The 27678-nt window shown below is 47.7% G+C and overlaps 1 protein-coding gene across 3 annotated transcripts; it reads left to right on the top strand.

Annotated features, from left to right (window-relative positions):
* Positions 1-27678, top strand: LOC142014795 (ras-related and estrogen-regulated growth inhibitor-like). Of its 3 annotated transcripts, XM_074997936.1 has the most exons (4): positions 19-456; positions 15104-15160; positions 18899-18972; positions 22041-27678. In XM_074997936.1, the coding sequence occupies exons 1-4, from the start codon at positions 360-362 to the stop codon at positions 22524-22526; spliced, it is 714 nt and encodes a 237-aa protein (XP_074854037.1). In that variant the 5' UTR covers positions 19-359; the 3' UTR covers positions 22527-27678. The 3 variants fall into 3 exon arrangements, 1 of the variants encoding a protein (XP_074854037.1); XR_012646045.1 differs by lacking the exons at positions 15104-15160; positions 18899-18972; positions 22041-27678 and adding an exon at positions 2703-3199 and having other exon boundaries at positions 1-456; XR_012646044.1 differs by lacking the exons at positions 19-456; positions 15104-15160; positions 18899-18972; positions 22041-27678 and adding exons at positions 494-1025; positions 2703-3199.

The following is a 27678-nucleotide window of genomic DNA, read 5'->3' as shown; positions in this document are numbered from 1 at the left end:
GCTACCCCAGAGGCAAGGAAAAGGCAGCGAGCCGGCACTGAGGAGTAGGGAGACCCCGAAGCGGGGTCTGGAGAGCGGATGGGGGGCTGAGGAGAGATTCCCTCCCCCACCGAGAGTGGGGAGCCGCTGAACGGCTGGGGACAGCGGAGGTCTCGCCTCGGGGACTGGACTGGGGAGCAGCCGAGGTGCTGGGGAGCGGCTGGGGAGGGGGCCGCCCGTCCCTCCTGGGCGGAGCTATCTACTCCCCAGCTGCCGCCTGCGCACCCGGGAGCCAGAGCGGAGCTGCCCCGAGCCGGAGTGCGGCGGCCGCGAAGCATGGAAGGGGCAGCGCTCTGAGCCCCTTCCGCGGCGGCAGCAGCATGAGCTTCCCGCGGCCCCTGCGGCGCTCGGTGAGCCTGAGCCCGGGCCGCACCCTGCGGCTGGTGGTGCTGGGACAGGGCGCCGTGGGCAAAACAGGTAGGGAGCCGCCGTGACCCCGCGGGGCAGCGCGTCGCCTCGCCCCGCTCCCCTCCGCTCCGCCAGGCGGGGGAAGGCTCGGCCTGCCCGGGACCGGGCTGTAACTCCTCCCTCCGGCCGCTCTTCCTTTGCCCCTACCCGCGTGTCATCGGCTCCCCGGCCGGACGCAGCGCCAGAGTCCTCCCGGGAGAGCAATGGGGCCAGCGTTCGAAAGGGGCTCCCCGGGTAGCCGGGCCGTGCTAGCTCCTTGATGAGGTCGTGCAAAGGGCAGGGGAGTGGAGGCTGCTGGGCTGGACGTGCTGAGCTTGCACGGACTCCCGGCGGGAGCGAGCGAGGCCCACGCTCCTGAGACCCCTGCCTATGTCCCCGTCACCCCCGGCCTGCAGAAACGCTCCTCAGAGTACGAGATCAGCGGGGCTTAGGGGAAAGCAGAGACTTGTGAGTCAGTGCCCCAGAGCGTCTCGCCACGTGAAAGACCCCGGGAAACACCGAAAGGCCAGGTTGGAACTCTGCACTTCCTGCCTGTGTGTAATCGGTGAAAGGAAACAAAACTCTCGCACCCTGTAGTTGTAAGTTTGGGGGTGCTTTGTTTTTTTTTTTAAAGTTGAACGACTTTTACTGTACCTCGAATGCCTTTCTGTAAGGTGAGGTTTGGGGACCACAAGGCAGGTCTAGTAAACAGAAGACTAGACTGGGAGTAAACCCTTGCTCTGTCATTCACTTGCGGTGACTTGAAACAAGAACTCCCTCTCCCATACCCCTAATTGTATGTCTTGTCTGTTTCGATTGTCATTTATTTGAGGCAAAGACCATTTTCTACTATGTGTTTGTACAGTACCTGGCAAAATGGGGTGGGAGCTATAAGGTTTCTGCTACTAATAATGAGATATACAAGTTTGCGGTGGTTATGTGCATGTAAAAAATCTCTGTTACTGGGGGGGTAAGCAGGGTTGGCAGTTGAAATGAAAAGTTCCCCATTTAAACCCCAGGAAAGTGTTGTGGTTATTTTGTGTTGAACATTTTTCCACCATTTATCTACCCATTCCAGATAAATGTTGCCCCTGTCTGGTTCACAGCCAATATGGAGATTTCACTGTGGTTGCCGGTGCTCTGTTAGTTGTGAATTTCCACTGAATTTATTTCTTTGGAAACTGGTGAATTCCTTTTTTTTCCTGTCAGTGCAAAAAATCACAGCTTTTTGTTTCTTCATGGAAGTGAAATAATCTCTTGGCATGAACATCTTAACTTAAATGTTTGATTTTTTTTTTTTGATTTGTTTTGATTTGAGCATATGAACATGGGAGGGGGGGAATCACCAAGCCCAGACTTGTAGGGTTGTGGAAAGAGAATTAAAAGTGCAATCCATTCCAGACAAAAAACCAAAAAGCAACAGCAGTTGCAAAGTAGTAGTCTTTCTCCACCAAGAAAAAAGGCAGATCACCGCACCTCCATTTCAGCTCCTCAGGAACCCCTACCTCTCTCACCAAATAAATAGGCACATTGCCTCTATAGACAAGCTTTGCAGCAGATTTCAAAAGTCAACACCACACTTAGGCTATTTCAGACCAGGAAAAAGAAGGAATACCAAATTTGAGGGAATCCCATTGGAAAACATCCTGCCAGCAGCCACTAGTACTGGACACAGTTGTAGCAAAGACAGCTCCTAAGGGTGGCTCTGATGTGGGTGTATTAAGTGTGAAAAGCCCTAAACTTACAAGCTACGTGTGGGCAGAGCCTGCCAGGACACTGTGTAGGTGAAGGGATCCTCCCGCACCCAGCTGCTTGTAGAATTGGGGCCTCTGTGTGGTATCCGGGCCAGGACTGAGTAATTGGAAGTGGGTAGAGCAGATGGAACAGTAAATGATAGTCACATGAAATGTGTTACGTGTGGAAGAATGATGGTAAGACACCCTCCACCCCCAAACGAACAGCTAGTAAATCTTGTCACCTCAAAGCTGAATGTATATGGTTCTCTCATGCTCCTTAAATCATCAGATGTATCACAAAAGCAAAGCATTTCAGAGAGAACATACTTTGATTAACTAGGTGCCAGGGGATTTCAGGTCACCCCTATTATAATTCAAGGTGGTGTCTTCTGTTTTCCATTGAAATTGATCCCGAAAAGAATTCTCTCTCTCTATAAAATGACTGGGGGGGTGTGTGTGTTTGTTGTAAAAAGATAAGTGTACTAATGTATGTGAAAGGTTAATACAAAGAGAAGTCCTATTGTCTTGTTGTTTTTGCAGATACAGACTAACACAGCTATGCCTCTGATACTTGAAAGGTTAATGCTTTTGGCCTTGCCCACTCTGGAGATTTGTCCTGATTGCACGCTAGGCATCTGCATAGCAGCCACAAAACAAGAGAGTGTCTCCATTGCAACTCAGAATGAACCTCCCAACAAGGATATACTGGCTCAAGGCTTGCAGAAACACCAAAAATAGCTACATGGAAGTTGTGGCCCTGGCAGAGGTTCAGGCTAGCTACCTGAGCTGGTGCCCACCCTCCTCCTGAGTCCAAGTTCAGCTGGTTCTTGACTTGGTGCTGCAATGTCCATTGCTGCTTTTTCTAGCATGCTACAGTAAACTCTGTCTTAACCAGCATTCTACCATCCAGAACGCTCAAATAACCAGCATTTTAACCAGAAGTAAATTTTAGTTACATATAGTATAGTGAAAGTAAAAAGAAAGAGTATAAGTTTACAGTGTGCAATACGACTGTTGTTGGTAAATAAAGTACTCTGCATACATTTTTGTTTGTTCTGACTATTTAATCTTGTTTTTCTTCAGTCTTATGCATTGCTAGATATACCTCTCTATTAGCCAGAATATCTGGCAACCTCCCAGTCCTGGAACTGCCGGATATGAAAGAGTTTATGGTAGTAGGAAACTCACACAAGTCGGTCTACCTAAGCTAGGAGGGATGCTCACAGCTGCAGAGTAGACATAGCTTCCTAGTGCAAGCAGCTAAAGCTGTGCTTATAAGCCACAATTTGCAGTGAGTCAGGTTAGCTCAGTTTCAAGTAGGGAGTGAACTACATTGGTGCTAATTATAGCTTCTAGTGGCTTTGCATATCTACATTATGGCTCTGCATCAGTTCAGCTTCATCGGGGGTTGAAATCTCTGAAGTCTCGACTTTACTCCTAATGCTTTTGTCTGTACACCGTGTTATGACCATTGCATGTTAAAATGAGTCAGTCCCTACAGTGACACTGACATCTAGCTTACTTTTTAGTTTTAAAACAAAGATCGCAAGAGGAAGTCATCAGCTGGTTGCCATTCCTGGAGACCATAGTCGCAGGCTGAGGGAAGTCATGCCTTCCAATTGCTTGCTTTTCAATAGTTGCTTTGAAATATTGTTTAGCGAAAGCCATATCTCAAACATCTGATGGAGTCCTGTACTTATCGGAAGGTGAATTCTGATGGGTGATTCCTACTTTGGACTGTGGTGTTCTTCATTATGTCTGAGCTTTCACAATTTTAGGATATTAGCAGAGCTCCACAGTTAAATGTATATCCCAGTGTTCACTGACAAGACCACCTACTACCCTGTGTTTGGGGGTCAAGACCCAGACATGTTTGATGATGACTCAGATTATTATTTATAATTTATTTTTACATAAATATTTTGAGGTCCCAGCTGAAATTTAGTCCTCCTTGTATGAGGTGCTATGCTAAGAGACCATCCAAAAATGGTCAAGACAGACAGTTATCCCCAGTTTTCAGATAAGGAAATGATGCACAGACTCAGTCACCTGCCTTAGGTCACAGAGGAAATATATAGCAGTGCTGGGGTATGAACCCAAGGCTCTTGAGTCCAGTGCTCTTTTGTTTTGATTTAAATGTGACCCGGGATGGTTTGTAACTCACATGTGGGTGCATGAAAATCAGAGAATGAGTAGTTGTTATTGGTCAAGCTGAAAAAGCTATAAAAGCTAAACAAGCTACACAAAATGAGGAAAATGAGTTTGAGAGACAAGGTGCGTGAGGTAATAGCTCTGAATCTGATAGACAAAGTGGATGTGGTAATATCTGACCAATTTCTGTGACCTCCACGCCCATTCCTGTGTTTCTTTTTAGTTGTCTCTTGTATTTATTTGGGGTCCCAGGTTTAGCGGATTCTCCCCCCCCCCACTGTAGGGGGGTTCTTGTAGCTGGGGGGGGGGGGGGAGAATCCACTAAACCTAAATCTTCTCCCCCCCCCTCCACTTTCTCAGTCCACCATAGGACCAATTTCTGTTGGTGAAAGAAATGAGCTTCCAGACTGCACAGAGCTCTTCAGTGGCCTTATGTAGCTCAAAAGCTTGTTTCATTCACAAACAGTACCTGGTCCAATAAAAGATATTACCTCACCTAGCCTTGTCTCCCTCATATCCTGGGACCAACATGGCTACCATACTGCACATTAAATATGAATTAGATTTTTAAAAATCTCTGGTTTCAGTCTCTGAACTGCTGCTATTAACGAGCTACTAACAGCTCCTCTCCACGTCTCCCCTCTTCACGGTCTGCTTTGTATTCTGACAACTGTGTCCAATTTAAGGATCCTTTTGGAATTGGAGACACCCCATTGTGTACCTGAGCAAGAAGCTGCTGCCCTGGAAGCAGAATTATATGGCCATAGAGAAGGAGTGTCTGGCCATGGTGTGGGCTCTGGGGAAGCTGCAGCTGTACCTGTTTGGGCAGTGCTTCACCATGAACATGGATCACTCACCCCTGACCTGGCTGCATCACATGAAAGGGGCCAACACCAAGCTCCTGCAGGACTATGACATGGAGGTGGTCCATGTCAAGGGGAGCAACAGTAGCATAGCCGATGCCCTATCATGCAGGGAGGGCCCCGAACTTCCCCAGGTCACTGGCTAAGTGACCCTGCTCAGTTTGGTCTGGAAGTTGGGGGGAGATGTGAAGAAGTTGGGGAACGGCGTGTGTGAGAGGCAGGCTGGATGTGTATGTGACAGGCAGAGCAGCTCACCATGGCTAAGGATGGCCTCCTGCTGTCTGTAACCTAAGCTGTCAGGTAACACCTCTGTTCCTGAACAAAAGCAGGGAGGAGCCAAGTGGGGCTTTGAATCAGAGGCGGCAGTTAACCTGGGGGGAGGCTAGACCCCAGATGGGGCACCCCTCGGGCTCCTCTCCCCAAGATGGATTGGAGTACGTGTCTCTGTCTGCTGTACTGACACCTGTGCACTGCGCTGTGTCTTTCACCCAATAAACTTCCTGTTTTACCTGCTGAGTGAGAGTCACTCCTGCTTGGAGATGGGGTGCAGTGCTTGGGGACCCCTGAAACCCATTACAGCTGGTCAACTTTGGAGAGTGATGCAGGGGACCCTCATTGTGAGCTCCTTCCACATGCAATAACAATTAACATCTTGAAAGATGGCTAAAGGTGTGTTTACAGAAGGAAAGCAGCCCACTTCTTGAAAATAATTTAAGTGCCAGCCTTTTGATGTGGTTGACTGGTAATCCTCAACAGGTGTCAGTGCTAGAAGCAAAACACTGCAACCAGCTGAAAACCAGGTTCAAATCCATTGCAGGAAATGTGGCTGGGACCAGCTGCATCTGCGTATTATCAAAGTGGAGCACCTTTAGTTCAGGCATAGCTGTAATTTAGAGATTTGAATATTGAACTGCATAAGTCATAAATCCAGAATACCCAAATCCTTTAATATGCTTGCTTCCCTCTCCCATTCTACCCTGTACCTTCTGCTGGCTAATTTTGACACTAGCCAGTGTAACCACAGTCATATTTCACATGAAGCTTTTGTTCATTAAAATTAATACATGATTAAGACAAGTCATACACGTGTTGCAGCAGATAGAAGCAGCATGTGATATAAAGGGCTATATGCACATTGGTAGGTGTTGTTTTTTTATGTGCCGGTACTGAGTACCGGTATCTTGGCAGCCCTAGTTGTGGGATTGGCTAGGGACAGTGGGTGGAGAGCCAGCTGAATACCAGCTCCTCTTCTTTTGCAAAAAAAGGCACTGCATGGGCAATGTTACAGGTGTCTGTAAAGTATTATTACAAGCAACATATCAGTGTTTATAGCAATCATTTAACAATTTATTAAAACATTATTAACTGATTAAAATGGAATCTTAGTAAGAAGCGTGACCATGTCAACTTTTTACTCCCCCCTTTCTGAAAGTCAAGATGAACAAAAAAAGCCTAATAATGGTTTTTCCTGTTGTCACGTCTTTGTGCCCTCATCCACTTCTGGTGTGGGCAGCTTCTGTTGTGTTCTTGTACCCAAGCCAATTTTTAATCAATGTAATTGTTTCTCCATCTTAATAAAGTACCACAGTTTGAGCTTTGGGAGACTGCCTACAGCATGCTACATTATCAGGTGCTTCCTAGAAATCAGGTTTGATTTATTCTGCTGTCTCACCCTTCCTCTGACAAATTAATAATGTCTTTAAAAATGAAAATAAATACTTGCTGCCTGATGCAGCTTTTAGGGGGCTCTGTTGTGCACTGTGTTTCTGCAGATTGTGTTCCCTTGTCAATAATTACAACACAAGGAGAATGAACCCAGAGACCTGTAAGACTCCTTGGCTTTTTTCTTTTTAATAAGTAACAGCTAGTAACTGTGACAGATGAAACAAGTTTATGGAGTCCACAGAAAAAAAGTATTCAAATTATTAAAATGTATCTTAGAATACTTACTGCATAGTAAAGATAAAACAGGCTAGCAGACTGGTTTAAAGTTTACACTGAAATAAGGTAACAACATCTTATTCACCATCTGGTTTGGAGTTACTATTGATTTTGTTACATGATAGACTGTCAGTGTGGAAACAGACGTTGCATGGATAGGTGTTGAGATTTGATTTGTAGATTTGGCAGACTGTCTTATAAATTAAGTGATTGAAGATACCCATCAAATAGGATTGTCACCTGTCCAGGCTTTCTCAGAGTTGTTCCTTTTTTTTGAGGTATTTGTCCCAGGAAATCTGTAAGTAGTGTTCCAGATTTTCTAGGATTGTCCCTCATTTGAGGTAATTGTCCAGATTACATGTTTGGCTGTCCCTAGTGGAAACTCCAGTAGCAAAAGACATGATCTTGCAAACCCTGTCAAGGAAATGGGTCCTATCAATAAATCAAAGACAGAAGATATAAAAATTAATTTACCTACAAATTATGATATCTGCTTGAAAAGTGAAGTTTGGAAAACTCTTAAAAAATTTACTTACCTGGGTAGCCTCATGCATAAGGCTGGTGATTGTGTTTGATGTAAAGTCCAAGACAAGAAAAGCAAGTATTCTATTCCAAAATTTCCTATTATATGGAAGTCCAGTGTGGTTTGCAAAAATATGTAAGATCTTCAGAAGCAACTTCCTAAGCATCCTGATATAGAGACTAGAGTCTTGGAAAAAATTATTGGCCTGTCCAGTGCAACCTGAAAAGTCTTTAATGTAGGTGTCTGTATAGAATATTCAAAGTAAAAATGGACTGATCGAATAAGGGCTTGCCTAAAAGAACACTCAATTTGTGGCAACCTGGGATTGCTAATGTATTTTGTGCTAGCTGTCCATGCACTGTGTTCTCCTAAAATGTTGCCTAGTGCAATGGTTCTCAACCTGTATTCCTCTGCTCCCTTGAGGTCTGCAGACTACATCTAGGTATCTAAATGAATTCAAACCTCCATTCAAAATTTGTTTGGGATTCACATGTGACAAACATTTTGGGAACTATGGCTTTAGTGCACTTTATTGTTTCAAACCTGGAGCCCATGTCTCATCCCTGGACAAAGTGAAACCCTTTTTCCTCCCAAAAGCTCCAGTAGGGATCCTTCCTCATCAGCTAGAGGGTTGTTGCTGTTCTGAGCTTGGTATGATGTCTTTCCAATTTTAGGGCTCTTTCCTGTTCTATAGAAGCCAATGGGAGTTATGCCATTCAATAGTGTGGGAGCAGGAACAGACCCTGATTCCACTGAGTCCAGATGAGATAGAATTTAGGGTCCTTTAAAAATCCTTTGTGTTTGCTGTCACTGCCCAGCCACTTTGTTCTTTCTGGCTGAGTGACTCATAACCTGATTCTTGTGGCTCTTTCTCTGTGGGAAATCTGTGTCTGACTGTATTTTCTGTGGCTGGAGCGCACACAGTTTCTGCTCCATCTGGGCTTTCACCACATACGTCTTTCAGCAACAAGACCCTGCCCACCTCCTCTGCATGGGCTGTCTGCCTCCACCATACCACCTACCTTCTTGACCTTAGTGCTTATGCCTTCCCAGACAGAGAGTCTCTAGTGACCCATTTAACTTTCTGTACCTTCTGCCTCTGTCTGTTTTGTGCTGAACTCTGTATTTATCTTGAGCCTCCACTTTGTGCTTCCTCCTCCATTTCCCATAAAGCATACATTCATTTCTTCCATGTGGATATGTGATTTGCTAAGTTCTTGTGTGTAACATGGCATGTAGATTCCTTCTTCCCTTCCCCATCAATGGGGTCCAGCTCCTGGCAGAAGAGAAGCCCCACATCCCATCATTGCTCCATACTGAAGTTCAGATTTCTCTTCTGTCTACTCTGCTGTTCCCTGCTAAGCAATGAACCAGTGACTTTCTTTTCTTAGCTTCCCCGTGAAGTATCCAACTGATGTCTACAACCTTACACACCACCAGCAGCTCTCCCCCATCAGCATGAACCTTGACCTCATCTTGGTGCATTCTTAGCATTTCTGGGACTCCACGAATTACCAACAGGCTGTGTCTCTGAAATACAGTTGAACCAATTGGGTCTGGGACACTCTGGTCTGGGACCATCCATAGTCTGGCAGGACCATGGATGTTGCCAGACCAGAGATCCCCTGTGGCTGGTAGGAGGGGGCCAACTGGGAGTCTGGCAGCCAAGGGGCCAGCAGCTAGGAAGGGATCCTGGGAGCTGGGTGTCTGATGCCTTTCCCGTTGGGGGCGGGGGATCCCAGAGGTCAGCAGCAGAAAGGCTGGCATTGACTTGCCCGGGTGGGGCTAACTCCTTTGTTCAGGACTGATCAGGTCCTGAGGGTGCTAGATCTGGGAGGCCCAACTGTACTTCCTTCTCAGCACTTTGAACTTGTACTCAACTCTGTTACTGTGGATGAGCCTTCAAAGCAGGATCTCCTCTGTATTCCAAAAGAAGCACTTCACAGGAGCTGAAATGTCCAGAGTCTGGGCCCAGGCCATACTAGGACATGGCCATATGGGACTTGGTTGGTTTTGTGTAGACTTTGAGCCAAGCTGGAGATGTTCAGTATTTGCTAATTCTTTATCTTGCTACTCAGTCTTGGTGTGTTAAGTTTCATGTTCTTGGTAACCTGGCATGTAGTTTGAATGTAATCTGCCATTTGCTGATACCTTATCTTCCTCCACCGGTGCCTCCTGCCCTTTGATGTGCTGTCCTGCTCGCAGAAAGCTCTTGCAGTTGAATTCATGACAACATACCCCTCCCTTCCCACCTGCACACCAGTCCCTAGGAATCTGCTCCCCTGTCCTCTGACATTTCTGGGGAACAGTTTGTGAATGTGGCCGGTTCCCCTTGTCGCTGGATTTATCAGGCATCGTGGGACTAGTAAAATAGTTATGTAGAGTGAAAGCTCTCTAGCTAGCTCTACTTTGCAACAGAAACACTGAGGCAATAGACATCTGTTGTGTCCCTGTGTCCAGTCAACTTTTGGACTCCATAGTAAACTGTGCTCTCACCCCCATAACTTATCCTGCCAGGTCAGGCAGGAGGAGCATTGGTTGGTTGGGGTGGAGAAGGGCAAATGGCAGACTTTGAATCTCCAGGACTTCAGCACTACAATTGCTCATTTTTACCAAAGAGCCTTTCCTTCTTCCTGAATGCTCCTGGGCTGTAGCCAGCTGAGCCCCTACATTCCATGTGAGCAAGTGAGTGTGAATTGGCTTCTCCCCACCGTGGGAGAGGGCATTTGTCTAGACCCGTCTATGGGACACCCACCTCACCTGAAGACTAGCCTTGTCACCTAGGGCAGGTCTACATTAGACCTTAAAGTTGATCCTAGATACACAGTCCTAGCTACAACAATCGCATAGCTGGAATCGACCTATCTACAAACGACTTATCTGGCCTTCCTCACTGAGGGAGGTTGTTGCGAGAATGAGAAGTACAGGGGTCGACTGACCCCCCCTGATGGTTTGGTTTTGTGCATCCCCACTAGCATGTAAAATCAAACCCCGGAAGATCGACCCTGACTGGTTTGATCTCCTAGCAATCCATTGCAGCCAACTCTGAAGAGATATATGCTTAGTTCCCAGCCTGATGTACTTCACCTTTAAAAAGCCAGCCATTTCACGTGGGGATTGTCCCTTTCCTCTGGCTGTTTTGGGGTGAGGCTGGCTTGCTCAGAGTAAGCGTGGAAGATATGACAAAAGTCACTACTTTTCCATGGCAGAGGAAGGGACATACACACAGTGCTTAATTTATGTCAGGGCTGAGCCCCAGCTCCTCCAGGCTTGACCGTTTATAGCCAGGCAGCTCGGGTTTACTGCATCAGTTATGAATATAAAAACATTCTTGAGCCCTGGCATCTCTTTCATTACCAGTGAAGCAGTGGGCATAGGCAGAGCTAGGACAGAACTTCTAGACGCATGCTCCAGCATTAGGCTTTGTCCTGGTTCAGTCAAGCACTGAATTGGACACAAAGGATTCATGCCTTCTGTCCCACTCTCCCTATTGCTGGGAGATTAGCGGCGTGGGTAGAACGGCCTGAGTGCATACATTCCTCTTTTCTGCCTGTTCCCACCAATGCTCTTGAGTGAGCAATTTCGCCCCTGTTCCTGCTTCCAGGCCTGCCTGCCTGGGAAATACAAAAGGGAAAAAAGACATTTTCTTAGCCACCCTCCAGTGATCTGTGCAGGGATAAAGCACACTCCCCTGCAGCCTGGCCCTGGTATGCCTAGGCAGCATTTTGGTCCCAGTGTGGCTTCATAGACTCAGGCTAGCTAGGCTCCCATTAGTGCTCTAAAGATGGCTGTGGAGATAGTGTTTTGTAGGTCTGGATCTGCTGAGGGGAGTCAAGTTAAAACAGCATTCCTTCCCTGTGCTGGGGATAGACCGGGGGGCTGCAACCAAAATAGCGGAAAGAGCCATTTTTTTCAAATTCAGTTACCAAATCAATCCTTTGTGAGCTGCAATGCATGTGAATTCAAGACAGTCCTTAATAAATAACGCCAAACTGTATTTTTGTCACCCCTGTTTTAAGGACACCTCTCACACAGTGATTTGTACCAGTTAGAAAGTTTGTTACTTTCATGCCTGGGTTGGAGAGCAAATGAGGACAAGGAAAATGCTGTGCCTGGGGATAGGCTCTTAGCAGGGAGGAGCACCCTTTGGTCCACAGGCCAGCCCCCCGTCTCCAGGCTTTCCCCGCCTCACCCCCAAATCTGCCCCCATCCACAAGCTTTACTCCCCATCCCACAAACCTTCTCCCCTCTCCGCAGGATTAACCCACCTCAGCCAACGAGCTCCTCCAGCTGTGCATGGGGCAGCTCCTTGCCCTTCTTGTGGAAGATCTCCTACAGCTTGAACTGCAGGTGCCCACTGTATTGGCGCATGCGCTTGTGCTCGCGCTCAGCCAGCAGGAGACAGTATCACTCGGTCAGCTCTGCCACTGCTCCTCTGTGGCTGCCACCCCCCTCTTCCTCCTCAGTGGGGCTTCACGGCTCTAGCAGGGGCAGACTTGGCTGCCCCTCCCCCAGCTCTCATGCAGGCTTAGCACTTCCCCCCCACCTGCAGCATGGGTGGCTCCCTGCCCTGCCGCCACTGAAATAATGGAATTAAATTTAATTGGTTTAGTGGCCAGATCCCTCCTGCCACCCTGCCAGCCATTAAACCAATTACATTTAGTCCCACTATTTCAGCTGCAGCAGGGCAGGGAGCTGCAAGAGGAGTCAGTGGTGGCAACATCCAGAGCCACAAATCACCCCTTAAAGAGCCGCATGTGGCTCTGGAGATGCAGGTTGCCAACCCCTGGGGGCTAAGGTGGGTTAAGCCTGGAGATGGGAGCCTGGTTTGTGGACCAAAGGGGATAGAGCCTGGGAATGGGGGGCACGTGGAGGGTTGGTGTGAACAGTACTCCTTCCTGCTTAGGAGACGTAAGTGACAGCAAACAGAAGAGACAGGAGAGAGATTCAGGGCTACATTTCTATCTTTGGATTATCTTTCCCTCTTGTTTGTCCTCTAATCTCTTTTGTAAAATGCAAATATTGTGCCGTTGAGCCTTTGATCTGTTGAATGTGAATATATATAAGATGATTCAGCTTGGATGTAATATTATAAGCCTGAGAATAAAATGGTCAATAAACAGTACTGGAAATGCATCAGATTCCCTCAGAAAGGGCAGGATATATGCACAGTTATATTATCTTGTCTGATGTGACACACCAAGATCCCTGTGTCCTGCCAGTGCATTCACATGCACATACTGAACGTCATGTCCAGTCAGTAGCTCTACTGAAGTCACTGTGCAGAAAGTTAAGCTTACGCAGGATTGGAGCCATGAAGCACTTTTTGCCAGTATCACCCATATAAGAAAGTATATTTATTGATGACCTGTATTTCAGAGTGCTCACCTGAGTAGCTGCTGACTGCATCTACATTACATGCTCTTGTTCAATCACTAAAATACAAGATTCAGAGTAGGAGTTTTTGTGTGAAATTCTGTGCTGGGCAAGAGGCCAACCAGATTGCTCACGATGGTCGAGTCTGGTCTTACAATCTGTGGATGAAAACCTGTCCCCATTGAAATCAATGCAGTTCCTCAGGGTTAGCAATGAAATGTTGTTTGAAAACCTATCATGGGATGGGATGTAGAAGTAGGGAGCGTGTGAAATTGCTGAAAGCGTGAAGAGCTAAAGGAAAGGAAACTTGTCAAATGCCGCTGTACTGCTGTCTATTGACTCAGGTGCATTTTCTGTTGATATTGCATGGGGCTGTGAGGGGCATAGTGGTGCACAAATACAGGGGTTGAAGAGAAGCACTATGAGGAATGATGGGCCTTGCCCACCTCTATAATACAATGCCAGCTGAAATCACTAGGGTTGCCCAATATGTGCATCACGTCAGAATTTAGTGTGTCTGTGTTACTGTGTGGTTAGATTTCACGCTCAATAGATTTTAAGGCCAGAAAGAAGTGTTATAGCTAAAACCTGATATCTAAGCTGACTTCCTGAATTGCACACACGACTGTGGAATTCTACCCAGGGACTCCTGCATTCCACCCAGCAATTTAAGTAGAGTATTGGGGTTTCAACTGGTGGGCTGAGACATGCCCAAGTGTGCTGTGATATTTCATCCATTTCCCCTCACTGTGGCTCTTGGCAGAGCATGGGGAGAAAAAGGGCAGGGGTTGACATCCCTGCGCCAGCCGAGGCTCAAGCAGCAAGAGGACCCTACAGGAGCCCCATTCATGCGCAGAGGCAACTGAAATGCTGCTTTTTGACCTGAACGGACATGCTAGGAGCCCCCTCTGCCCCTCGCCGTGGCAAGAGGGGAGGGAGGGAAGTCAACAGCCTGCTGCATGTGGCAGGTGGTATAAATGCTGGCAGGGAGCAGGATCCTTCTCTCCCCCTTCCCCACAAGTAATCACATAATCACTGACATTTCCAGAAGTTCAATTACGTAGCATCCCTTGCGTGGTGCGTGTTCACTCGCCTGCCTTTTTTCAACCTGTCCAAGATGGTGTTTTCTGGGGTGGACTTGAAACAGTCATGCATCTGATCCTTGTTTAGCTTGTTGTGTGCACTTCTATGCTGCAAACCTCTCTAGTAAGACCATAGCCATAGTAAATGTAAGTAAAGTGACGTTTATGAGCAATCGATTCCACTGAAAAAAGCGGGTGTGCCGTGGAAGGGTTCGTCTCATTGACGTGTGCCGTGTTACTGAAAAGGTTGGGGACCACTGAACTTGAGTACAGACATCTGACTTCCGCTTTGGGGATTTGTATAAAGTGGCTGCTACATCAAAATATCTTTGGGCAATGCCAACCCAGTTCTCACTCTTCTCTCAGGAGAACAGTCTGTTTGTTACATTGTGAACTTATCTGTTGGAAGCTGCTAGGCTAACTCTTAGTTCTAGTCAGTTCAGCTGGCAACCAGGGTACAGAGAGACCCAGCCGGGCTGTCTCTGCTTGTCTGTTTGCACACTGGCAAGTCTCAACTTTGGATTTGGACCAAGAACTGCTTGGTGGTCAGTGTGAAGTTACCCTCAGATCGTTGCCAGTCAAGCTCCTTTCAGTTTTCAGCCTGCAGAGGGCCAGGTACTGGAGATAGGTCTTGGCCAATCTCTCCTGCTCTAAAGCTTTTCGGAAAGCAGGGGGAGCACCAAGTGCAGGGGAGAGACTTTGTGTTTGATTTGTTTGTTACATCTAGTTTACTGAGGCTCCTGGTTACGCTTCGGAGTAGCTTCTTCAGCCACCCGGGCTGGCTCCTAGCCTAGTTACTAGTATATATTGTTGGGATCAAAAATATTCTCTTCCTGCCTGTTCTGAGCCCAGCCCTGCCATTCACCTGTGCTTAAGGATGCCTTCACTCCAGGAAGAAGCAAACTCATCAGAGCCCTCCTGTCTCTGTTAATTAGTGTTTTACTGAGTTTGCTTTGTTGATCACAACTGACTCCACTGGTTTCATTTTGTTTTTGTCTCACGCAGCTCTAACAGTGAGATTCATCACCAAGAGATTCATTGGGGATTATGACCCTACTCTAGGTAAGCAAGTATTTATTACTACTGTTATAGTGGGGCTCAGGGATGCCATCATGCTCAGTGCTGTACAGTATATAATATCTCCTCTCGTAAATATTTACTTAGTAATCTGGAAGCAGTTTGGCCTGGAGATTTTGTCTGGAGGAGAGAGAGGCTTTCAGTGTCCAGAGACAAAAGGGCAAAGTGATTTCCAGTGCCCTAGCATTAGGGTTTTTCCAGTCTGGGCACCTGCCTTCTGAAAATCCGACCCATTGAATGGTATGGCCAGTTGGGCACCCACAGGCCCCAAGTCATTGAAAATGTAGGTCGTTGCATCTAGTCCATGTTCTTCACTGCCATTGGACATTGTTTTCAGGTGCAAGCATCGGGGTTTGTGGTTGGCAGGGGTGTGATGGAAATTTCTCAGCCTTGCTGCATTTCTTTGAAGAACTGGGTGCTCCCCAGTGGAAAACACAGATAAAACAACCTGCTAATTCCCCGTCCATGCTGTACTTCCTTGAGGTTGCCTCGCACCGTTTGTTACAACTAGAGACATTTAGTTCAAAAGTAAGTTTGTTTTCCTCGGGGAGTTCCTCTGTGCCTGCTGCTTGTTGCTCACTTGAAGATGCTTTCTGTAACCTTACCCAATACAGTAGACCCCCGAGTTATGTGAGGGTTGCGTTCCTGGACAACCTCTCTCAACTCAAATTTTGCACAAGGCCGGGGGGGCAAGGATGAGAGAGTGGCAGGGAGCCAGGAACCAGGTTTGGGGGAGTGGGGAGCTGGCGGAGGAACTGTGCTCCTGCCAGCCCCAGGAACCCCAGCATTTCTACTTGCATCAACGCAAGTTAAGTGCAAGTTGAAATCGCTTATATCAGAGGTTTACTGTATTTATACGGTGTTGTACATATACCTGGGCCTTCAGCCTTGACAACACTTGACAGGCATTAAATAGTGCCTGCAACACTGGTCTCAAGGTATGTAGGCAAGGATCCTAGTGATCAATGACAGAAGCAGGAATAGCATTCAGAGCCAAGATTTTCAAAACTAGATGCCTAAAGATAGACTCCAAAATTTGTAGTCTCCTAAAGAAGAGCCTGATTTTCAAAAGTCCTACGTATCCAGCAGCCTCCATGACTGTTGCATGCCAAAATCCACCTTGTGGTCCATCCACTGGACCATGCCGCCTCTTCTGAAGTAAGAAGAAATAGATTCTGCAGGGACAAAGACCCTGTTTTCATGCACATTTATGTTAATGAAGAACGGGGAAGAGAAATCCTGGATCTCTCTCTCTCTCTCTCTGCAGAATTGCTCCTAAGCAGAAGCTTATTGTGGGATTTATTTTCTCGAAGTATGAGTGAGGCTTTAAGCATTTCAGTCCATATTTTATGTCAAAAAAACCGTACGGCTACCAGCCTCAGTGCAACTTTCATCTCTTGTTTAGAGAGGCAAGATCTCCTCCTATCCTATTTGATGTCATGTGAGCCAGAATGTAGGCAAGCTAAAGGATGCGAATTAGCAGCACCAGTGCGTCTGACAAAAGTATTAAAGTAAATTATTTTTAAAAATAGCTTGGAAGAACTCTTAGAGCTTTTAAGTCCATCTTTGTTGACAATGAAATCACCCTCTTTCTCTGCCTGTCCCTTTTATTCCTCAGCATTGTGCAACCACTGATTGCTGCTCTCTTTCCCACCCTTGTGTTTCCAATGGAACAAAAGCTCACGTGGCTTGGATTTTATGGGGTTTTTTTTGTATTTACTTCCTTGTCTGGGTCCCTGGCTTTGCACATGAGGTCAGGGCCATCTGTGGGGCTAGTTTGGGGCGGATGGGATCCATCTCAAGAGGATTTAAAAGCATCCCAGGAATTTCACATGGATGTTTCAACTTTCCCTTTGCTGAAAATGGAAAAAAATAACATTGCAGATATCTCTCCCACTGCTATTTCAAGTTGCACCAGTCCCTCCATAGAAATTACCCAGAATGCTGCTCACTAGGGAGCAGTGCCAGGAACTCTGGGACCTCAAAGAGGGCAGCGTGCCACAACTAATACAAAATACAGGTTGAACCCCTCTAATCTGAAACTCTCTCGGCCAGCAACGTCCATAACCTGGCATGATTTTAGTTAGCCGGACAACCACTTATGGGTGTGGCCAACTTTTCCATGGTCCTTTGAAGTTTCTTTACAGCCATCTCTCATAGTTCTCAGCTTTCCATGCTGTTATTTACAGAATCACAGGGCTTGAAGGGACCTCAGGAGGTCATCTAGTCCAGCCCCTGCTTCAAGGAGGCTCAACCCCCACTAAGTCATCCCAGCCAGGACCTTGTCCAGCTGGGACTTAAAAACCTCAAGGGATGGAGTATCCACCACCTCTCTAGGCAATGCATTCCAATGCTTCACCACCCGCCTGGTGAAGTAGTTTTTCCTAATATCTAACCTATACTTCTCCCTCTTCAACTTCAGACCATTACTCCTTGTTCTGCCATCTGACACTACTGAGAACAGTTTCTTGCTCCCCTTCAGGAAGCTGAAGGCTGCTATTAAATCACCCGAGTCTTCTCTTCTGTAAACTAAACAAGCCTAAATCCCTCAGCCTATCCTCACAGGTCTTGTGCTCCAGCCCCTTAATCATTTTTGTTGCCTTTCACTGAACCTGCTCCAGAAAATCCACATCCTTTTTATACTGAGGGGCCCAAAACTGAACACAACATTCCAGATGTGGCCTCACCAATGCCGAATAAAGAGGAATAATTACTTCTCTAGATCTGCTTGAAATGCTCCTCCTAATGCACCCTAGTATGCTGTTAGCCGCCTTGGCTACAAGGACACACTGTTTACTCATATCCAGCCTTTCATCCAACATAACCCCTAGGTTCGTTTCCATTGTACTGCTGCTGAGCTAGTCAGTCCCCAGCCTGTAACAATGCTTGGGATTCTTCTGCCCCAGGGGCGGGATTCTTCTGCCCCAGGGGCAGGACTCTACACTTCTCCTTATTGAACCGCATCAGATTTCTTTTGGCCCAATCCTCCAATTTATCCAGGTCCCTCTGGATTCTCTCTCTACCCTCCAATGAATCTACCTCTCCCCCTAGTTTTGTGTCATCGGCAAACTTGCTGAGGGTGCAATCCAGTCCATTGTCCAGGTCTTTTATAAAGATGTTGAATAACACTGGCCCCAGAACCGAACCTTGCGGCACTCTGCGTGAAACAGACCGCCATCCAGATATTGAGCCATTGACCACTACCTGTTGGACCCGACCATCAAGCCAGCTTTCTATCCATCTTATAGTCCAAGGATCCAATCCATGTCTCCTTAATTTATGGACAAGAATGTTTTGGGAGACCGTATCAAAAGTCTTGCTGAAGTCGAGGTATATCACATCCACTGACTTCCCCATGTCCACAGAGCTTGTTACCTCGTCATAGAAGCTAATCAGATTGGTCAGGCAGGACTGCATTCTGACAGTGTCTGATTTAAGGGAGGTCCTGACCCTCTTCCCTTTTGAAGTCAAGGGCAAAGTCCTCATTAGCTTTGGGATTACCAAGAATGGGCTTGGAGGCCAGCTGCTCATTGCAGCGCATTGAGCGCTTATTGTGTCATGACCAGGCTACTGAGTCTCTCTAGTGAGCAGGGAATGCCTGAGTCCCCTTGCTGTGTTATCTGTCCATGCCTTCTCATTTAGCATGTCCTTCGTGCCGCGTGGAATTCATCCGCACTGTGCACAGAGATCAGGGAAGTTCTCACGCATCTTTGTTTTCTGCAGAAATGATTTACAGACATACGGCTGTCATCGATGGGGAGATGGTACACTTTGAGATTCTCGATACAGCAGGGCAGGTATGGTCATGGTCACCACGTAACAGGTAATGTAAAAATATATCACCCAGGGAAAGGTCGCAGACGTGCAGCATTGTCTTTTCAGTCGGTGGTGGCGTGGCGTTGGCCCCATATGTGCATTGGGAATGATGGATTGCTGCGGCCAATGTGCTACAGCTGCCCTGGGAGGTAGTCAGTGCACGCCTCTGTGTTGCGAGGCTTAACCTGTTTGTGTTGACATTTGCTGGATGGTCATTTCATTTGGACAGCCCCGACAAAGGCCATCTGGCAGCAGCAAACCAGGCTGGTGGGGGTGGGGGAAACAGTGGCTTAAACTGCCGAGGAAGCCAGCACCAGTGGAAGGAGAGTGTTGAAACCAGCGCTTGTGCTAGATACACATCCAGGACTCTCTCCCAACTGTGAAATATTGGTAGGTGAGGCTGTGACTCTGTCCTGGACCACAGGGAAGGGACGCTGTGGGGGACTCCAGCTTTGCATTTGTACTTCACCAGACCCCCACTGTGGGATTTCAGTCACATAACTCAGTTACCAATTGATTCTCTGTCTTCTGCTGTTTACAGCAAGCCCCATTGTATCTGCAGGGTCTGGAGATCTCCAAGACCCACAGAGGAAGACAGGGCGATCCACTGTACTGAGGAACACATAACCCCACTTTGCGCAACCAGAGGCAGGTTACCTAAGGCCAATTTGTCTATATTCACCCAGACTGACCTACACAGCTTATATTCAAGCCAAGGGAGCCACTTTAATCCAAGCCTCTGACCCCATTGCTGCTGTTTTTACCAGCATGCTGCAAATGTCCTTTGCCCTTTATGGGACATATGAGAAGCCTGGTCCTTGCCAGGGAACAGGTCAGCTGCAGCAGAGAAGATCAGCACAGGAAATGTTCCTGGCAGAGGTGGAGTTAAAAGGACAGAGGAGACCCTGCCGCTGGCCAGCTGTGGGAGGTTGCTCCGAGCACTCGAGAAGGTGTTGGGATGGGGAGACAGAGGGGGGAGGAGACTGTCAAGGATGCAGCCACATTAGGCAACTTGGAGGCGTGCAGAGAGGAAGAGGAAATAGCAGTGAGGTGGTAGGCGGGTGTGGGATTATGCAGGCCCTTGAAGGAGAGGACAAGGATCTTACATTTGATTTGCCAAAAGCCAGGAAGCCTGTGCATGAGCTGGGGAGGAGAAGGGTGATGTGGTCAGAGCAGTGGGTGAGGAATGTGGCTTGGGGCCTGACCCATAGTCCCCCAACCTCAAATGGAGTCTTCCCAGTGATGTCAGTGGGCTTGGCTCATGCCCTGCTGCGGTAGTTTTGTGGCTAGACTGGGGGGATGAGAAAACAGGCCATTCGCAGAACTGGAAGGACCACATGCCTAAGGAGCTAGAAGAAGGTCAGGCACCAAGAACACACAGAGACTGGTTAATTTGCTAACAGCAGTGGAGAGGAATGTTGCGTTGAGATCATGTTTAGTTATTTCCTGGTAAGATGCCAAGTGGCTTTCTGGGATGAGTTCCTGTAAATTATTTCTGCACAATGGCCTGCAGCCAATCAGATGTCACAAGTTAAGCTGGGTCACCTTAGATCAGTGCTTAGATGGTCAGCCTCCAATGAACACGCCAAAGGAGGTGGTATTGATGGCCCCTTGGCTTTGAATCAGTACCAATATTGCAGATTGCTATTACGAGCTCTGTGTCTCTGCCGGAGGAGAGGAATATCTCTGGTTCTCCTGCTGTGGCCATTAAAGATCTCTTGGCACTTTCTGCATATCGGAGGTGCTACCCTAAATGCCCATGTCCCAACTCATGTTCTGCATCCCTACAGTACGACTGCAGTTCAGTTGGATGTAGCACCCAGTCCCTGCCTGAATTGTTGGCTGGGGCTGCTGTGGTGGTCACCAGCAACTCTGTTCCTCTTGAGGGGCAGGTGCTTTTCAGAGGTCTTAAAAACAACCCATCTATCTCTCTCTGTTTCCCTGGATATTGATGGGCCAGAGCCTCAGCTGATATAAATTGCTATAGCTACACAGTTTTCAGAGGAGCTAGGCCAGGGGTCTGCAATCAAAATAGTGTGAAGAGCCATTTTTTCAAATTCGGTTACAAGATCAGTACTTGCAGGAGCCACATTGCATGTGAATACGAGACCGTCCTTAATAAGTAACATCAAACCGTACTCTTTGTCACCCCGTTTTAAGAACAGCGCGCACACAATGATTTGTACTAGTTAGACATTTTAAGTTACATTCAGCCCTGGGTTGGAAAGTAAATGAAGACAAGGAAAATGCTGCGCCTGGGGATAGGCTTTTAAGCAGGGAGGAGCAATGTTCTTCTCAACCCTCCACATGAGTGTTTCTCAACTTTTTCTTTTTTAAATAAAGTACCCCTTTTTAAAAAAAAATTATAATTACTCCAGCCTTCCGGCTTTAACCCTATCCTTCCTCCAGAGCCAGGCATGCCCCCCGCTTTAACCCAATACCCCCCCTTCTCCAAAGCCAGACACCCCCAGCTTCCCCCCTCTTCCACTTTAACCTAGTCCCCCCACTCACCTCCTCCAGATTCAGGCACCCCTCGCCCCCACAGTAATCCAGTGACACGACTCACCTGAGCCGTTGCTGCCACTGTTGCCACTGCCACGTGCTTCTTCTTCCAAGTGCTGGGGCAGGACACATGCGCACAGCGTTCCCGCAGCTCCAAGCATTTTCTTGCTCAATGAGCTGCATGTGGCTCTGGTGCACATACTCCCCCGGACTTCTGTCATGTCCCAGGACTGGCAACACACCGGCGGAGCGGAGAGCTCGCCTGAGGTGAGTTCTGTGGCCAAGCCCTGCCCACGGGACTCTTGTCAGGGAGTGCAGTAGAATGCCACAGAGGTGTCACTAGTGGCAGTACCTGGAGCCACAAATGACTCCTTAAAGAGCTGCATGCAGCTCCAGAGCCATAGGTTGCCGATCCCTGAGCTAGGCCAATCCAGAAGCTTGTTCCTTCGCTGTTGGGAGTTTTACTGTGTGATCTGAGGTTGGCGGAATATTTTGAGCATTAGAACTGCATAGGGTGATGATGCTGATTTCTGTCCTCTCACCCTAGGAGGAAGACTCCTTGCAGATCGAGGAGAAGATTAAGTGGGGCGATGGCTTTGCCGTGGTGTACTCTGTGACTGACCGGTGCAGCTTCGACGAGGTCATGAGGCTGTGCTTCCTCATCAACCACATCCACTCGAGCCCCAAGCGGAGCAGCGGGAGCGACCAGCCCCCCGTGGTGATTGTTGGCAACAAGAAGGACCTGCAGTTTGACAGAATGGTGTCTCCCGAGGACGGCGAGAACCTCTCCAAGGCCCTGAAGCACCCTTTCTATGAGATCTCCACCAGGGACAGCTATGAAGAGACCGTGATGGTGTTCCACACCCTGTACAATGAGCTGATGAGGCAGGGGCACTTCTGCCCGGGCCCCTTCAAGAGGAGGGCTGTGTCTAAGCTGATGGAGAAGATTCCAAAAATGCATGCCAACTCCACCCTGAACTCGGGCGGCCGGAGCCTCAGCTTCAACTCCTTCAGGGATTACATACCGGAGTGAGCCACCCAGGGGCCAGCTGTGGGAGCGAACAGTGCCCAGGAGCAGCCAAGATTGGTCATGGACAGGCCATAGGCTGCTCACCTTCCAGTCTAGAGAGCACTGTACATAGCAAGGGAGGGTCCTTCCAGGCATCCGTATGGAAGGAAGGTCACGGTGCTGCTGGCTTCCTACAGGGAATTAGTCAGAGGTGTGCGGCTCAGTGGGATTGGTGCATCAGTCATTCCCTTTCAAAGCCCAGGGGAGATTTCCTTCCTTAGGATCAGCAGTGGAAACCCATTTGGGAGGGTCACCCTCCACCTCCTCATTCTCAGCCTGTGCACATCACAGACTGCCACCGAATTTAACGCAGGAGGCTTGGGAGTAGAACGAGAGGGGGCACCACAGGCTAAGACTGAGTTGCGAACCTGCGTGGGTGCCCACGCCCGGCTGTCCAGCGTCTACTATAGATTTTGTAGGGTAAAATCAACGTGTTACTAGAGCTGGCAGGAAGCTTGCGCAGCACCTGCTGCCATGCCGCCGGGCTCTTGCCATTGCATGCTGCCTTGCTGCCTGGATCTCGCTGTTCCATGAGCACAGCTTAGACCAAAGAGTGTATGTTGGGATTTTCAAAGCAGGTCAGACCAAGGTTCGGCCAGCCTCGGCTGCTGTCTTCACTGATGACCAACACAGGAAGCTTTGGTTGCATACAGTTGCTGGTAAATGGACATCACTGGCCAGGAAAAGTAGCCAGATTCTCCTTCTGCAAACTTAGTGTTTCCTGCATTCCCTGTCCCCACCTCCTTTCTCACACTCACTTAGAACCTAATCCTACACCCATCTAAGTCAACAGCAAAGTTCTCGACTGTCGGGGTGCAGAATTAAGCCCTCAGTGCCTTGAAAGTCACGACAGCTCAGTTTGACTCTCAAAGAATTGCCCACAAACACTCAGCACTGAATGCTTCACTCCACTTGTAGCCTGCTCCCATCGGAGTGCCCTGCAGTTCCTCTGAGTGACTGTTCCAGCAGACATAGGGACCCCTCTGAGGCAGAGATCAGACGGGCATATAGGGGACAGAGTCTTATTTCTGGCAGTCATAAGTGTTTTTAAATGTATGCCTCTACTTGGGATGATGGAGTAGCTACCAAATGACCTTGTTTTCCCTCTTACAACTCTAGACTTTTTATTCTTTATGCTGAGGAGAGAAAAGTGAAAAGAGAAGAACAAAGCCTTCGTGACAAGCACTAGCCTGCAAATTGATTGAACATTTTAACGGGTACTGTCAATTTGCAATTAGGTTTCAAAATAGGAGTTAAAAGCAGTTTGTGGCCCCACACCTGCCTACGTGGAGCTTCCCCTGCCAGCCTGTATGGTTTTACAATCATATTTCTCTGCTCACAGTTTTTTTCTTTCTCATGATTATCTGAATGACTTGTAGAAACCAGGGGAAATGACTAGCTATACAGGAAAGTGCTGAAACTGACTAGCCACGAAGCGAAATAAATTGAGAAGACTGCACTCTCCTGGGTGTGTCACTTGTAACAATAATAAGAGATGTGTCTGAAATACAAGTGGGATTTTCAAGCTGGCAGTGTCCGTGTGAGAGGAGTGATGGGAATGCAGATGTAGCTCTTGACAGGGTTAGAGGGAAGGCATTTTTAATAGTGCAGAGAGTCAAAAGGGACCTTATAACTCAGGGGGGTGGAGCTCTTCACTTCTGGCCTGTTGGTGTGACTTTTTCCCCCTTCAACCAGCTGAGGTAGGTGGTAACCAAGAGTTTTTCCACTTGATTTTATGAAAGGAAGGATGGTCTAGTGGTTAGGGTACTTACCTAGGTGATCTAGTTTCAATTCCATGCTCTGCTACAGACTGTGGCTTAAAGCAGAAGGCTAAATTTCTTTGTGTCTCTGTGTCTTGCCTAAGAAATGGGAATAATAGCACTCCCCTGCCTCTCAGGAGTGACGTGAGGATGTCAAAGATTGTGAGATGCTCCAGGAATGGGGGCAGTAGAAGTAAATGGGTATGATAAGTAAAATCGATTTGCAGGCTGCTGAAGGGCCTGTTTAAGCTAATGCCACCCAACATTAGCCACTAATTACTAGGGAGACCTCAGACTGTAGAAAGCAAATGTTCTCTCAGCTTTATTTTTCTGCATTTAAACCATAGCCATCTCCCTTCTTGTCTGTCAGGCACTGACCATGTCGCTTGCTGACAGGGAAATGTCAAAATGTGAAGAAGAAACCAGTTTAGAGTGGCATTGTTTTTAAAATATTCCTATTAATCCCAAGGCTTATAAAACTATTCTTTGGTTTAGGCTGCTTGGGAAACAGCCCTTTCCATAGCTCAGGAAATAACATCTGAGACCAAGGAAGGCAACAGTTTCAGACTTTGCTGTCCCTTGTCAGCCTGAGAGAGCCAGGAACATTTTAATTGAGCGGAGGGGAGGAGGAGGGGTTATGGTTGCTGCACTCTTTGCTGAATCTGTGCATCTCATGTTCTTTGCTGCTGTGTCTCCCTGTCTGGGCCCTCCATATCCTAGGGGGAAGCGCATACAGGCTTCTCGCACATTCTTAATGAATCTAGCGGTGATTTAAATTTCCATATCACTTCAAATTAACAGAATGTTTTTATGGGCTCTGCAGCTAATATCTCCAGACTGAGCCCTGTTAAGAGACTCTCTGTCAATCCAAGAGAATTTTTCATGTAAAGCACCATCTGTTTCCTGCTAAATTTTCTTAGAAGCCAGTATGTGTGTACTCTCCTCTACTGCCAATGTCTGTTGAATAGATTTGAATTACCGCACATCACAAATCGAGACTGCATTTCCACCGAGACCCATCCTGAAACCTGTGCTGACAATCAACTGATAACCACATTTATCTATCCTAGGAGCCAGTGAAATATTAATCTCTGTGGGGATTACTCTTAGTGGCATTGCGTTATAGTGTGGTTGAATAGGGAACAGAACACTAGATACCCAGTTGAGGTTTCGGAGTACACTCATCCCTTGTTTAGCAAGTACTTTACTTACAAGTACTCACTAAAACAAGAGACGCATATACCTACCCTATTCACTGGACGAGTGAACTTCCCCCGCTAATATGAGCCAGCCACAGGGTCCCTGGCTGGGGGGCAGGGAGATCCGCAACCGTGTAGCTGGCTCTGCTCCAGCCATGGGGTCCCTGGCTGAGGGGTGGGGAGACCCGCGGCTGGAGCAGAGCCAGCTGCAGGGTCACTGCCCGGGGGGCAGGGAGGGAGACTGCTGCTTGGGGAAGAGAGAGAGAAGGCTCTTAGCCTGGTTCCCTCCCCTGTGCTGGCGGGAACATGAAATTGACCAGCCATGAGCTGATCAGTTTCCAGGCCCCGCAAGCCTTTTGGACACTGGAACCAGCCTGTGACTGGTTTCTAGCTCCTGCCACTCTGGGAGCCAGGAAACTGACCAGCCCTGGTGGTTCCTGGCTCCCCTCCCCCTGCAGGAAAATTTGAGTTATGCAGGGGTTGCAGGAACAACCCCCTGGGTAGCTCAAGAGTTTACTGTATTAGTCCCACCCCTCTGCCTGCCCTGCAGACCTCACCCTTGGCCAGGTTTTAAAACTCCCCCCCATGGTCCCAAAGTGCCTCCAGCCTTAGAACACCCCAGCAGCCCCAAACTGCCCCCAGTCTTAGACCTGCTCCCATCCCTAAACCGCCCCCAGCCTTAGATTTCCCCCTTCCCCACTGCAGCCCTAAACAGCCCCAGCTTTAGACACTCCTCGTCCTCCCGCAGCCTCTTCACTAGGGCTGCTAGGCTGGACAGCTCCCCCAGCCCTCCTGCTCCCAGCAGGTAACTGTCATTAAAACCAATTCACTCAAGTGTTAAGGTTTCAGCACCTAGGCATAAGGTAATTGCTATCCCTAGTGACAGAGAGAGCTGCCATCTCCAGCAGCTCTCTCTGTTGATTGATATCAGCCTGAGGCAGCAGTGTTGAGAAGCTGCAAATGGCTTCTTTGACAGCCACATGCAGCTCAGAACTACCCAGCTGGTGACCATTAACAAATCTAATGGGACCCATAGGTTGGAAATCTCTGCTCTACAGACACACACTATATTCTATTTCTGGTGCCAAACTATTCAAACACATCAGAAAAGTACTTAAACTCAACTGGTTTATGTCAAGTTACAAGCCCTTGGAATGAATCAGAGACTTTTACGTGTATTTTAATGGGAAATTAATGTTGCTCTTATGAGTTTTTGCCTACGAGCAGAAATTTGCGACCAATTATATTTGTATAGAGAGGGATGAGCGTATACTAGAAAGACCAAATAGCCTGGTAAGTCTAAATGTGGATGAAATGGAGCAGAGGGTAGGAATCTGATGATGGACAGATGAGCTGATTCTTCTACAGGTTGACCCTCTCTAATCTGGAACGCTGTTGTCTGGCAACATCTGTAATCCAGCATGATTTTGGTTAGCCAGATGACTACGTGTCATGGGTTTGGCCCAAAAAATTGTTTACAGCCACCAGTCCTGGTTCTGTGTGTTCTGTGCTGTTATTTAGCAGTAATTTACCCCTAAATGTCTTCTAAGGGCCCAGTAAGCAGTGGAGGTGTTGGTAACGTGCTAGAAATGTTGACCTCCCATCATCCAAGAAATTCTCTCTTCTGGCACTGGTCAGGTCCCAAGAGTGTCGGATGAGAAAGGTTCAACCTGTAGTTGTTAATTCTCGTGTTTGTAGAAGGTACCAGTTCAGACCTGCTTGCTGTCTGTTACAAGCCAGCTGGGGAGCTCTGTGCGATCACTGGCATGATATACAGAAATTTGATACGCTACTGACAAAACTGTTGTCTTTGTGAACAGGTGCCTCATTAGGGAGCAGACTGCCATCAACACATTTGGCTGGCAGGTAGCAAAATCTCTTCCAGTGTCTTTACCCACTGGGGGCTTTCCAAAAGATATCCCTGGCTTTTTAAATAATAGAAATTAGAGAGAGAAACTTCCTCTTGAGTTGACTTCTCTCCCCCATGCTGGTTCAGGATTTTGCTTTCCGGATTATAGCTTTGCTGTATGTGATGGATGTGCTAAAGATCTGTGGTGTAAGTAACATGACTTGCATTTCTCTCCAAGAAATAATCCTAGTTGACTGTTGAACTGTACATTAGCTGCATTCTGTTACAATAAAACTTGCATTGAGCAA

The sequence above is a fragment of the Carettochelys insculpta genome, chromosome 6 (assembly GCF_033958435.1).
Source record: "Carettochelys insculpta isolate YL-2023 chromosome 6, ASM3395843v1, whole genome shotgun sequence".
Classification (NCBI taxonomy): Eukaryota; Metazoa; Chordata; order Testudines; family Carettochelyidae; genus Carettochelys; species Carettochelys insculpta.
The sequence above is the reverse complement of the archived record's forward strand: the minus strand, read 5'-3'. Positions and strand labels throughout refer to the sequence as shown.